This window comes from Fistularia commersonii, chromosome 14 (genome assembly GCF_037954325.1).
Source record: "Fistularia commersonii isolate RoL2024-O1a breed Wild chromosome 14, RoL_Fcom_v1.0, whole genome shotgun sequence".
NCBI lineage: Eukaryota > Metazoa > Chordata > Actinopteri > Syngnathiformes > Fistulariidae > Fistularia > Fistularia commersonii.
In genome coordinates this window covers 15298273-15312831 of record NC_141297.1, presented here as the reverse complement: position 1 = coordinate 15312831, position 14559 = coordinate 15298273, and the positions used below count along the sequence as shown (strand labels likewise).

At 41.6% G+C, this 14559-nt stretch overlaps 1 protein-coding gene across 3 annotated transcripts in view; it reads left to right on the top strand.

Moving 5' to 3' along the window:
• The window catches only part of lamb2l (laminin, beta 2-like), a 50490-nt gene that overhangs the window by 15497 nt on the left and 20434 nt on the right, over positions 1 to 14559 (top strand). For all 3 annotated transcript variants that reach the window (XM_086159243.1, XM_086159241.1, XM_086159242.1), the window contains exons 3-14: positions 1575 to 1744; positions 5837 to 5972; positions 6155 to 6228; positions 6418 to 6606; positions 8911 to 8974; positions 9060 to 9262; positions 9503 to 9623; positions 9994 to 10182; positions 10772 to 10951; positions 11046 to 11158; positions 11335 to 11414; positions 11788 to 11944. In XM_086159243.1, the coding sequence (XP_086015369.1) occupies positions 1575 to 1744; positions 5837 to 5972; positions 6155 to 6228; positions 6418 to 6606; positions 8911 to 8974; positions 9060 to 9262; positions 9503 to 9623; positions 9994 to 10182; positions 10772 to 10951; positions 11046 to 11158; positions 11335 to 11414; positions 11788 to 11944 (1676 nt within the window). The remainder of the gene's footprint in view (positions 1 to 1574; positions 1745 to 5836; positions 5973 to 6154; positions 6229 to 6417; positions 6607 to 8910; positions 8975 to 9059; positions 9263 to 9502; positions 9624 to 9993; positions 10183 to 10771; positions 10952 to 11045; positions 11159 to 11334; positions 11415 to 11787; positions 11945 to 14559) is intronic.

The following is a 14559-nucleotide window of genomic DNA, read 5'->3' as shown; positions in this document are numbered from 1 at the left end:
TCAAGAGGAAGTTATGACTCTTCCCTCAAACCACCCAGGTCTTGGCTGTCCTGCCTCAACATGTCAATTTTTTTTTTTTTTTGCAGATTACAGGATGAAAGGGGGCCCTCATTTATCACTATCAGCATCTGCCGTGGCAGCTTTTCTATCGCTCGTCCGACCCCTTCTGATTTTTTTTTTTTTTTTTTTTTTTTGGGCTGTACTGAGGAGCTCAATGACAAACCGTATCGGCACGTTTGAATGAGATTGAACAGTCACTCTTCTCTTGACGATACCTGAGCACCTCTTGACTCTTTCAGTAATTCATTCAGTCATTTTTCAATCGAATCATCACTCCCTTGCAAAGGGAAGGTCAGAGGAAATATCTTAGTTCATTTAACTGTGTTCCACCAAGTAATTGAACTGGGAACATATAAAGTCAGAGACATTTACACTGTTCCTTCCAGGATGACAGAGACTGGGAAGGAAATGCATTCAGGAAATGACTTTTTGGAAAGCGAAGCCGAATCGATAACGTCATGCCCACAGAACGATCTAGACTTCTATAACCCTTCTCAGCAGAGATGTTTGATATTAAGTGATTAAACCAGGGGTGGGCAAACTTTTTGGCTTAGGGGGCCGCATTGGGGCCGCAAATTTGACAGACGGGTCGGGTCACCACGAGATACGATATCTATAAAAAAAAAAAGATGCGTTTGTTAAAAGTAACACATCAGGCTCGTCCGACATTTGCTTTGAAAATAAAACCAGCTTGATTTTGAAGGCTCTGACGTTTTCTTGCATTTCATGCACAAACTGCTTTTTCCCTTGTAGCTTCACGTCCACTTCATTCATGTGTGTCAGTATGTCCACAGTAAAGGCTAAATCACAAGGCTAATCTGTGTCATTCAGCTCGGGAAAATTCTCAAGAAGCTCCAAAAATGATATAATCTCCTGTTTGAGCTCCCACATTCATTAATCCAATCATTCAATCATTCACATCAAGTATGCATTTGGTACCAATTTTGGTGGCCGGATTAAAAAGACCAACGGGCCGGATGTGGCCCGCGGGCCGTAGTTTGCCCACCCCTGGATTAAACCATGGTTAACATACGGTAAAGGCTGTTTCGTCACCTCAACATTCAGGATGCTCTTAAACAAATGAATTTAGAATTCAAAAAACAAGTTTTTTAGTTCAGTTCTGAACTGCAGAAGCCTCTCAGATGAGGGGTGAAACATCTTCAAGTGAAGAAATTCAAGTCCATTTGCCAAGATTTCAACAAGTATTTAAGCCATTGTTACGGTTTTCCTTCACCGTTGTTTTTTGAGCCCTCATCAATTCCTGATCCGTTTTGGATGCCCATTTCTATCAAATGCAGAGTAGTATTTTCCCCTTGAGGACCAAAAAGACATCTGTAACCTTGGACCGGCAATCACACAAGAATTAAGTGCCCCTCAGCATATTTTGAACCATGTCATTGATAATCCTACATTTAATTATTGTGTGCTCTATCTACAGAACTACAGTCATTGCTTCATATGCTCTATGAAAATTTGATTTTTCTCTCCCCCTTTTTTCCAACCCTCATCTCCAGGTCTGAGTGCGTTTGGGCAGGACCTCCCCTCCGGTCCCCAGGGCTGCACAGAAGGAAGTTGCTACCCTGCAACAGGAAATCTCCTGATTGGACGGGCGGCCAATCTAAGCACCACCTCCACCTGCGGCCTAGACGGTCCTGATCATTACTGTATCGTCAGCCATCTGCAGGTATTACTACTGAAGAATTATGTTCTTTTAATAGTGACTGCAATTCTACCTATTCATTATAGAGACACCTTTTAGGTGCTTTGCTTTAACGCTAGCACTAGTTATTTTATATATATATATATATACTGCTCAAAAAAATAAAGGGAACACTTGAACAACACAATGTAACTCCAAGTCAATCACACTTCTGTGAAATCATAGTGTCCACTCAGGAAGCAACACAGATTCATTTTGACTTGTTTTAAGGACATTACATCAAAGTTGGATCAGCCTGGAGTTTTTTTTTACACTTTAATTTTGAGTGTGATTCCTAATCAGACCTCCATGGGTTGATACAATTGATTTCCATTGATCATTTTGGTGTGATTTTGTTGTCAGCACATTCAACTGTGTAAAAAGCAAAGTATTTCATAAGAATATTTCATTCATTTAGATCTAGGATGTGTTTTTTAAGTGTTCCCTTTATTTTTTTGAGCAGTGTATATATATATATATATATTCATGTTTACGAACACATAACTTGTCACTGAAATAACAATAGCAGTACTTGTTCTGATTGTTGTTGTAATTTTTATTGATAATATAAATGATATTATTATTATTATTATTATTACCTTCACCGTCCTTAATAGCTTCTTATCTAAGCTCAACTGAACTCACCCATCTACTTGTGGCGCCTCTCAACACCCCACCCACCACAGCTCATGGAACATTGTCATCAAGGCATGGAAAAATGTGATGTTTGTTCTCTCGCACTTGTCATCATTCATCATCAGTCCTCAGACGCCACCCTTCTATCTTCATCTTCTCATTTATCAGTTTGTTTTTTTGCCCGTTTCCCAAGAGAAAGGCCCGCTAATGCTCACTCACCCTTCCATAGACACAAAACTCACACACACACACACACACACACACACATTCCCCCTCTAGAGGACTCCCACATTCAAAGTTAAAGTTAAAAGCAAACTTGCTGTGACAGTTTCAATTTAATCTCTTCTTTTGAAAATCCGGGACCTGATGGGCACAGATGACACTTTGGTAAATGGAGATGCTCTATCAGAGTGACCAAAGCAAAGAGAAACATATGTTTTGTAACGTCATCCTGTCAATACTTTATATAAGAATCTGAAAGCCATGAGCTACAGTCACTTTCTCCATGACCATGTGGATAGGTAGTAATATATTTGCAGATTTTTGTCAACAGTTGTGTCATTTTATTCCATGAGTTCAATGCTTCGTGGCCGATCCTGCCTATTGCAATATGTTTGGCCCCCCTTATTGCAAATTTGAGCACCATAAAATTAGAATTTAGCCGTTGTTACGCGTCCCCCACACACAGTTTTATCAAAATCTAATTTTACGAGATGAAAGAGGATAAAAATGACATTCTATTGGATGTATTCCATTTTAATTGTTAGTAAATGTCAACATATCTTCTGAAAGAAAGGAATTAAACTGTTTACTATAGACGATTCAAGTTAGTCAGTCTCCCCATCAACATGTCTTTGAGCACCGATTGTTTGTCCTGCCAGCCAGTCTCCCGACAACCCCTGACAGTCGCCGCTTACAGCGTTGCGCCTCATGCGTGCACTTCTGTGCCTCTGCATGTTGGCACCTGTGCTCCCGGGCCCCAGGCCAGGAATATTCGACTTCCAGGTGAACATGATTGGCGTCCGCTGATTGCTGAGGCCCTCCACCACTGTAACAGGGCAGGGAGTGATGAGAACCTGTCACACTATAAATACAGGTGCAGACCCCAGACCCCCACCACCAGCCTTTAAAAATCCAGGAATCCATCAATCATTTGTTTTTGACAAAGGTGCTTGCGATTGTTCTCTTTTCCTTGCGGGATTAGGTTTCAGTTGTATGCCTGTAGAAATGCCATATTCAAAGATTTGCTTTTAAGGGAACTGCGTCGAGGACCTTTCGGGGGGCCCCGGGATTGGTCTGTTTCCCCAAACGTGATTAACTGGAACTAAAATTGCCAAACGAGACGTTGCGCTAACAGAGAGAAAAATGAAGGGGGCGAGAGTTATCGAAAAAGCTTTTTACAATTGGAACCCGTGAGGTAAAATGAACAAGGAAGGGATGTGGCTTTATGTCTAAGTAGTCAGACTTCAATTATACTGTTGAAAAGTACTGTTTTTAAATCTGCCTTGGACTTACATGCTTGTTTTGTTGGGGCAAAAAGCCTTTTACTAGAGCAGAGCAGGCTTGACTAATGGGATACAAATAATCGCTCAGGGGATTGAGAGGGAGATTTTAAACTACACAAGATCTGCAACAGAGCTCAATTGAGTCTTTGAAGGAAACAATAAATACGGTAGAAATTGGACTTATCAGTTAAAAGATCCTTGAACACAAACTCACCAAAAATCAGTTCTTAAAATACAGGGGAGCACAGATCAGTTAATCTCGAGCTTACACAATATTCAATCAAATAAATTCTACACTAAATTTTCTTTTAGCTCAACAAATAGCCAGCATTGCTGAAAGGCAGGCCTGTGAATGATGCATTGATTGAAACTGGTCTTTTGTTTTTTCATTTCAAGTCTTAATCTTTTAAAGCTGCCAGAAAATACGAACACTGGAGCAAAATCACATTGTATTTTTTTCCACACCACAAACAAAAGAAAGTCCGTCGTGACAGCAAGGGTTCGAGATAAGTGCGTCGACAGATCTATTTTGTGATTCAGGAGATTGTGTGTGTGTGTGTTTGTGCGTTTGTGTGGAGAAGGTAAATATGGATTTAAAAAAACACAAACCGAGTGACGAGTAAATTTGTGCAGGTGGACAGTAGGTTGATCAAATAACCTCATCGCATACTTCATTCAGAGTAACAAATAAATCACTGTCTTTTGACATCACATTGCAATTTATGCAAAAAACGTAAATCAAAGCAAAGAATATTTCAATATATGTTTCGTTCTGGCTGCTGTTGTATTAGCTAAAAAAAAAATGGCACTAGAGCTCAGCTCTGTGTTTTTATTTGTTTACATGTTACTTGTTTACTCCTCCATGTATTTTATAGTTGCCATACATCTTTTCATCCCACAGTTTTTAGTGGAAAGCTGTTGAGCCACCGAAGGTCTTGCTGCTTGCAATGCACTGGAATTGTTGGCAGCTTAATCGCCCCTGACAACAGCCTAATTAAGAAATGGTGCCCTGGAAACCACTGTCTCTGTACCAGCTGACCCTCCTCAGCCCTGTTTAGCCCTGTTCTGGGCCCAGATCCCCTCTGCATGGCCTCCTCTCAAACACTTCCCCTTTTCACCCTTTCTCAGTACATCCCCCGCTCCCTGCTGGGCCCGTCATTGTTCCTCACCCCCTCTGTCCTCTCTGAGGACCCTCTTCCGCTGTGTACTCCCTTATCTCACCTATTCCTCTCTCCGTTTCATCCAAAGTCTCGTTCTTGGCCTCCCTCTCGAGACTCTTGTGTTTTTTCCCATGCCCTTGGCCTTTGCTCTTCTCCTCCTCCGTGCCCCATTGTTGTCATTCTTCAGCATCTAATTGCATTTTCCCTGGCGCCCGATCATGCTGTTGCTTTTCCATTCATGACCAACTTCTGTCTATTTGTATCTTTCTCATAGTTATCAAGATTATAATGGGCTGCTGGAGAAAAACCTGTTTGCAATTTATTAACTCTGGATGACTGATTGATTAATTCTTCATTTCATCATTTATTACATCAACAGATTGCTGTTCCAGCAAGTCACAATGAACCTTTGCATATTATCCTACTTACTAAAATATAAGAATAAATGTAATGCTCAATGTTCCTCATCATCATTATAATTGACATCATAGTTGTTGGAGTGCAAATAATCACATTATTTCATCCTCAAAATCTAAAACACCAAATCCCTTAACCTACCTGAAAATGTAATTTCTGCATTCAGACGCGAATTCCGATGCATTTGTTGATTTCATATTCACCTTGTCAAAAATGTATATCGCAGAAGCTGTGTAAGCCTAATATGGAGACAGAATCCCTTTCATCATTTGCAGCTCCTGGATAAGGGCCAGTTCTGTGTTTCCTCGGGGTCCAAATGAAATTTAGAAATCACATTTTTGGGTATTTCATCTCAACAGGAGTCCGACAAATGTTTCGAGTGTAACTCTCAGTATCCCTACGACTCGTACCGACACAGAAACAGCCACCGCATTGAAAATGTCATCTACCTCATGGACAGCAATGGAGACAACACCTGGTGGCAGTCAGTCAACGGTATGCGTGTGTGTGTGTGTGTGTGTGTGTCCCAGAGTGTAAAAAAAAATAAATAGAAATTTTCTCTTGAGTGATCCTACAATTCAATCCAGGGTGGAAAAGGGCCTTTCTAAAACCACTCACTCATGACAGTAGCACAATAGTGTTGCCATGACGTCAACTGACAGTTGTTTCCTGCACAGGACAGGAAAATGTCAGCATCCGACTAAACCTGGAGGCTGAATTCCACTTTACACATCTCATCATGAAGTTCAAGGTAGGCTCAATTTGTGCGTATAAAAACATTGTTAGGTGCCAAAGGTTTTATCTGGGAGTACCAGCAGCTGCAGTTTTAGCCATTCAATGTACAGTAATGTTCTTATAAATTAGTGACCTGCTTCGTATGAACACTGTGCTCTTTTAATTCAAAAGAGCCAAAAGTTTCTTTCCCGCTTTCTGTCCTCAGACCTTTCGCCCTGCAGCCATGATGATCGAGCGCTCGGCCGATTTCGGTCGGACATGGCGCCCCTATCGCTATTTTGCCTCAAACTGCACTAAGACTTTTCCTGGAATTCCTGCCAGCGGCCTGCACCACATAAATGACATCATCTGTGAAGAACGCTACTCCGACATCGAACCATCCACCAATGGGGAGGTAGGACGTGTTTCTCGTAGCAGAAGATCCTTGTTGCAGTGGAGGGAGAAAGATTTGACAGAAAAATATCAGAGTGACTGAGCTGAAATATAGAGGCAGAAGTAGCAACTCTTTAATGTTCAAATGAAAACGGTCGAGACACCAACCATTCCTGAGGTGAATTTATCATTAAAAAAAGAAAAATCGGTCAGGAATCAACATTTTCTATTCAAAGTCCTATATATTGCTACAATGATCACATTTGCGTGTCAACATGTAATCACAAGCACGGCTATATGAAGCCTTGCTTTAGCATTAACTCACAGGCGCCAATATCACATCCAACAAATAAACCCTCAGTGTTTGGGATATGATACATTTTACTGATCCATCTACCCTCAACCCCCCATTACTTTATGTCTCTGGGTGGAGGGTGGATGATTTTTCATACGATATGACTTTTAATAAGAAAACTAGATGCAATCATAGAATATTTCTTTGTTGGGATTAGTGGATGCAATGGATCTATGACCTGGTATTCGGGCACTGAAACAGTTCAGAGGCTCTATATGCTGTGCACCTGGTTGCTTGTGAAACACATTGGCAGGAAAATACCTTATTTCTTGCTAATATCGCCTCCTGAGAACTACACTGTTCCTCAGATAGCTTCCAGCTGATAAGCGATGGTGATCACACATGGAGCCGGCGAGGCAGGTATTTCCTTGTGCCTGCCCATTCATTCGGCACGTCAGGAGGACAAGTGGGTACAAGAGAAAGGGCCCAGCTATTCATAGGTCTGTGGTGAAGTACTTGTGGCACACTGCCATGGAGGGATGATTCTTCTAAACACCCGGGGAGGTGAGAGCAGGTGAAAGTGCATTAGGTGCAAGAGAGGGCAAGATGAGCAGTGACAAGGAGTCATAAAAATAAAATAATAAAAATGTTAAGTTGAACTCAATTTCTTTCTGTATTTTTGTAATAACATGAGCTACTGTAGCAAGGTTGCCTTTACTTTTAAAAAAAAAAAAACAACTTATGCACCCTCATTTTATTGTCAGTGCTCTTCTTTTGACATTCTGGCACAAGTTGGTGAACATCTGTCAAATAATTGCTAGACTAATTTTGGCTCAGGGGCAAAACAAAGAAACACCCATTTCTCCTAACAATACCTTTGCTACAATTTCCAAGTTTATTTGTCTTCCATCGTCTTCATCTTCCACTGCCTTATCTTCCTTCTCTGCACAGGAAATGTTGTGCAAGATCCTTTTTTTTTTGGGTAATGCAATACACTATTTTTTAATTAATACGATCACAGGATGGCTTTTGTCACACGCACAGACCACAGCAAGAATTAATTGTGGCAAAAAATTTTTGTTCTTAATTAAAAGGTGCAACCTAGTCATGTCTATGTCAAATACATACATACGTACAATTAATAATAGTAATTTTCCAAATTAGCTTATCTGTTAGCTTTCCATATTGAGGTATTTTGTAACTTGATAAAAAAAAAAACTTCCACACAGTGAGTATGGCATCTTATTTTGCGTTATTATTATGATTATTATTATCATTAGCAATAATAATAACAACAACAAAAATAATGATACTTAATTATAAAATAGGCTCCAGCACCTTTGTGACCCAGAGTGCTGATTATAATAACATAATGGGGAGTCGGCACAGTTTGGCACCGGTACTTCCACCTCAGCATAAAAGACCGCGGTCTGATTCCCAGTGGCTGCCTTTCTTTTTGGAAACATCCAACCATTCACTCCATTCTGTGTAGACTTTGTGTTTTCTCTCCATGTCTGCGTGAGTTTCCCCTTGGTTCTCTGGTCTCTTCCCACAGTTCCAAAAACATGCAGGAGGCTCAGGTGTGTGAATAAGAGAGTAAATTGTTGTTCATCTCTATATGTGGCCCTGTGATCACCTGGCAACTGCTCCAGGGTGAACCCTGCTCCTCGCCCAATGAAAGCTCCAGCCTAAAAGGATTAGCTCTATTATCCCTGCAACCCTGAGTGAAGTAAAAGTGGTAGATGATAGATGGTAAATATATAATGGTAGTCGTACGTATTGAAGGAATCTTTTTTTGCATTAATCCTGTCCCTGCAATTCTGGAGACCTACCATTGTGCATTTGAATTCTAATATTGCTTATATCAATCCAGTGTGAAAACTGGATGTGAGGGTTCTGATGTGCTTCACATTGTTGAACCCCTAAGCAGTTTAATGGAGTTGGAGTAACCCTGTTTCATCTTGACATATTTTATTTTTCTTCCGAAATCTCAGAGAATTCTCAAAAATATTTCTTTGTGTTGTATCCAAGGTCATATATAAAGTTTTGGATCCGGCCATCCATGTCAAAGACCCCTACAGTTTGGACATTCAAGGTTAGTGAGGTCTAACTTCCCTCTAGATTTGAGTTCAGTTATAAAATGTGCGATTGGCTTTACTCAAGGAATAATCTTTTCACAGAGCTTCTGCGGATCACTAACCTGCGGATCAACTTCACAAAGCTTAACACCCTAGGAGACGACCTCCTTGACAGGCGTTCTGATGTCTTGCAAAAATACTATTACGCCATCTACGAGCTGGTGGTCAGAGGGAGCTGCTTCTGTTACGGACACGCCTCCGAGTGCGCCCCTGTGCCCGGAATCCACGCCCGGGAAACCGGAATGGTCAGTCGGACGTTTTTTTCCAACGTCATATCAGTAATCGAGAGCATATGTTCTGTTGGACTATGCATTACATTACATTACATTGCATTTGGCAGACACTTATATCCAAAGCGACTTACAATAGTGGACACAGGGACTGCAAATACACGATGCACAGGAAATGCAGATGTTATCATATCCCAGAAAATGTTCCTCAATGGTGATTTTAGGAAGTCATTTTACCGCACTCTGTTTCCGTAGATCCACGGTCGTTGTGTGTGCAAACACAACACGGAGGGTCTGAACTGCGAGCGCTGCCAAGACTTCCATCATGACCTGCCTTGGAGGCCAGCCGAGGTGGAAAACCCACACACCTGCAGAGGTTAGAACACGTCTGCCAGATTACCAAAAGATTATTATTGTCATTGAAAGGGAAAATACACAAAGAGTATAAAGAAGTGAAATCTTAACTCGTCATTGGAAGGAATTTCTTTAATCATTGAAAAGATCTGATTTGAAAAAAAAAAATCCTCATTCCAGCTGCACACGACTACAAGACTAGATTTACTCCAGTTTCCAAAAGTGAAGTAGGTCCCGTAGCCATGACATTTTTATGTGTACTGTGACCTCGATTACTGAGAACAGACCGATAATAATACCCAGATGGAGTTGATGTATGTTTGCGTTAATGTATAAATTAATTTTGTTTCAGTAAAGAGTCCCAAAAATACGCTTTTCTCCTGTTTCCGTAGAGTGTAACTGCAACGGCCACTCGAGCCAGTGTCACTTCGACATGGCAGTGTATTTGGCCACGGGCAACGTCAGCGGTGGCGTGTGCGACGACTGTCTGCACAACACCATGGGACGCAACTGTGAGATGTGTAAACCGTTTTACTACCGAGACCCAAATAGGGATATTAGGGACCCACAGGTCTGTGTTGGTGAGTATTTTTCTTGCTAGTTGCAAGTATCTTATTGTTGTAAAACAATTTCAGAAGGCAAAGATAAGAGATATATTAGGTATTTGGTATGTTTGCAGATGACATTGTGAGATAAAGAAGGTGGAGGTTTTTAAGTACTGTAGGGTCAGAACAACGGTGTCCAGTCCAGAGCAAGAGGGTGTGGAAAAGAGGTGAGAACAGGCAAGAAAAGACAGATGAAAGAGAGATTAGGTATTTTGAAAATAATGACAAATGAAAGTTGTGTCTTTGAGGTTTTAAAATGATAATTTTAATGAATAAATGAAATATGGAAAACACTCCATACAGTCGCCACATCTACACCTACAAATCTATGTATTATTTAACAAAGCTATGCAAAGCTCCTTATCCTCCTCATTTCAGGCTACTGGTAATAACTGCCTATACAATGTAAAACGACAATTACAATACAACCGTACGGCCAATTTTTTTTTCCCAGAAATTAGCACAAATACAGTATAAGGAAATGCTTCAAAGTGTTTTTTTTCTTTTTACTTCTCCAATTCTATTCCACTTTGCCAACACTCTGGACCTGACACGTGACATCCAGCCTGCGACTGTGATCCAGTGGGATCACTGGAGGGCGGAGTGTGTGACAGTCACACTGACCCCGACATGGGGATGATCTCTGGACAGTGTCGTTGCAAAGCCAACGTAAAAGGCCTTCGCTGCGATGACTGCAAGGAGGGTTACTATGGCCTCAGCCAAAACGACCCGCTCGGTTGCCAGCGTAAGTGTGTGCATGCTTGTGTGTGTGTGTGTGTCCGCGCGTGCATGCATAGTCAAATTAAAACCACAGGCTTCGAATTGTGCTTCTCCACCAGCATGCAACTGTGACCCCCGTGGTATCATCATGATGGGAACCCCATGTGATCAGATCAGTGGTGACTGTTCCTGCAAAAGATATGTCACCGGTCGATACTGCAACCAGTGTCTGGTTAGTAACAGACACTCTTAAAACATTTGTAATAGTCATACTTAATGCTGAAATCGAGTGTATCACCAATCGATTGTGTGGAAAGATAGCAAGAGAAAAACTCTAGAAACGGCAAGTAGAATAAAATCCTCACATTTTTACATTTAGTTTTTTTATGGTTATGTCTTTCCCACTAGCCCGAATACTGGGGACTCAGCAATGACCTGGCTGGCTGCAGGTCATGCGACTGTGACTTTGGCGGAGCCTTCAACAACAGGTATCACTCTTTGTCTTAAAAAGACTGTTTCTCTCAAAAGCTCTGTGTACACCAGCAGAGCTTTTAAGCATACCCCTTGAATTGAAATTAACCATTTTATTTATTTCCTGTTCCATTACATTATGAATAGAATAAACCAAAACGGTTGTGATGTATTACGAACAGGCTCACAAGTGTTTTCCGGTTTGTTTGGTTTTTTTTTGTTTGTTCTTTCACATAGCCACAGACAAGGTAATTACAGTGAAATATAAAATCATCATCAAACTCACACTGTTAAGGATATTCATGAAATGCTTTTGTCCAACATCCTGCATCCATATCATTGAAAGTCATCTGTTGACACATATCTAAAGTTTTCCCCGTGTCACTGAAGGTGCATGATGGAGAACGGACAGTGTGACTGTAGGAGGCATCTGATTGGTCGACAGTGTTCAGAGGTACAGCCCGGGTATTTCTGTGCTCCTCTGGACCACTACAAATACGAGGCTGAAGTTGCCGCTGGTCACTCACCAAGTGACTCGGCTCTGCCGGTAAGAGCACGGCGGGACTGCAGTATAGTTTTGATTCTTTACACATTGGCTCTCTGAGTGCATTCTGATTGATTTGGGTCATTATTGGTCTCTCAGAAAAGAGGCAAACATCCATTTCAGTACTGAGGCCTCTCAGTGAATCCATATCTTTCGAGAAAAATCCATTGTGTAAATATGAGATGATTTATATCACCCTTGTAAGAAATTATTATATCTGATATTAGACTATATTTTGTGGTTCAAATTGAGGTGGCGCGCCACATGTGCATGTAGTTTGCCTTAAACAAGCGATTTTTTTTCAGGACTTGGATGAGAATGAGTTAATAAGTTAAAGTTATTCCTTAAATCATATGTAATCTCAGGAAGCGTTAAAGGTGTGGGGGACTTTTAGAGCCTCTGTTCAAAAATGGAGTGGTCCTGGCCATCACATGTGTTTCTCCATCGCAAGAAGTGTCCGTCTAAAAGTGCCCTAAGCATGTTTTTGATGATCGATGCAAATAGTAAACCATCAACTTTGGATTTGTGAAAACGCATATTAATGTTCTTGAACCTACATAGTTTCTCAGTTGATGTAAGCGATGCTTCTGATTATTCAAGTGTATCTTGATTGCCTGGAAAACATGTCGCCAAAATATCCGGCTTTAGAATTTATTAAAAACTGTTTACTAACATATATTGATTTAAAGCAGGCAGATGTCCAGTCAGTATAGATGTAGGTCAACTGCGGGTCATTTGGTGACATCAACATTTATTCCATAAAAGTGAACACTGTTACACACACTTCAGGTCCCTCCAGACAAATCTATGGATTTTCATCAGAGTTAAAAAAACAACTCAAAAACATAAGCTCTTTTTTTGGCTCCTTCAAAATAGAACAAAACCCAAGACAATCATTCTGTGTCTATTTTCATTCCTTCAGCATCCTGCTATAAAACATGACCTCCATTTTGTTTCAGGCTCCGATAGAGACCACTGGGCACGAATGTCAACATGTTTGCTTAACATGACTGGAATGAGTTAGCGGAGTTGAGTTTAGTCCACCTTGTCCTGATTTTCCAGTGCTTATCTTTACTTTTTGGGTAATCCGCCTTGGGATCTCATGACTGATTTAGCACTGCAAACACGAGGAAGGCGCATCCTCGCTAAAGACAGAGCCGCTGATATGAGTGGAATCTTCGCCCTGTGCATGTTTTACCTTGCCCACAGGCACTCTCAGGTGGGACCAATGTAAAAAATCAGTGGAGGATTTATGAGGACTTGGCATTATATGAACATAAACGGATGCAGACTTAAACCTTTTTATGACCATGCTTTATTTCTTGACATCAAATTATTATTATTATTATTATTATCCCGAAGTTAATACTAGAGTAGCAGGCATTTTAATATCCTTATACGTCTCACCCCTCCCACATCCCACCCTATATCCTCTCTGACAAGCCTGTTCATGCTGCCACTCGCTAATCTTTCCCTCCATCATCCCTGCAGTCATCTCTTCACCCAACGTCAGTGTCTCCAGAGTGTTACAGTCCACCCACTTTCTCGCATTCTTTCCCTTGCATGGATGTCTCCCCTCGCGACATCCATCCCCTCTAAACGGACCTCCTTCCACTTTCAGTCCAGTGGGCAAGCTCGGGCAGACCCCGCTAACAGCGGCTCTCCTGCAAAAATGTTGTAGTGATTGTTCAAAAAGACAGTGCAAAGGGTTTCTTTGGCATGTGAGTGAACAGGGGGCCGTGTCAGTCGTGCAGGGGAAATGAAAGAGAGGGTGCACGTTGAGGGATGGGGGGATGGGCGGGGTTTGAGGGTGCACATTATGAGGGAGGCATTCAAGAAGGATCGCATTCTCCTCGTTCACAATTCATACTCCGCCGATGAGGTGACCCACATACACGCAGTGTTGTTGAACGGATACCGACCTGTCACAAGTAATTACAGCTCGCTTGCTGATAAACATGTACACACACACATACACACACACACTCTGCCTCGCATTCTTTCTTTCTCTTTTACTCTCCAGCTGTCAGCGCAGCAGGCCTTCTTCTGCATTGTGTTCACATTTGCACGTCACAGTTTCCAGAAGATCGAGGACATGGAGGGCGGGCTCAGAGGCAGTAGTAGCCAAACTAAATATCAGAACTTTAGCATTGTATTAAAGTAAATGCAGATACTGAAGTTAACAAAGTGCATTTCTCAAAGCGCCAACATTGCAGCAGAAACAGGCTAATCAATCAGAAACTTTGGCTTATATGTGTCGTATCGCGTGATGTTGATAATTGTCTTTTTCCGAACACAGCGCTCAGCTCTGGGGCAAGAAAACCATTTTTATTGCGCAGCTTCATCACAATCTGTGTGGTTGACCGGCTACACGCAGGATGCAATCTAACTGCTGCTGAGCAGAGCTTGTGAACAAATGTTCTCTCTCTCTCTCTCTCTCTCTCTCTCTCTCAACCACGCTCGCTGCCATCCTCTCCCTACTGCACTGGTTTGCTCACTTTGCTCCTTTTCCACTGGCTCACTCTGCCTTCTATTAGTTTGTGGACAAGGAAGCTGTAAAAGTTGGCCTCCGCTGGGTGCAAATTACAGTTCCAGCTTCTGCTTCTCGCAGCTTCTAC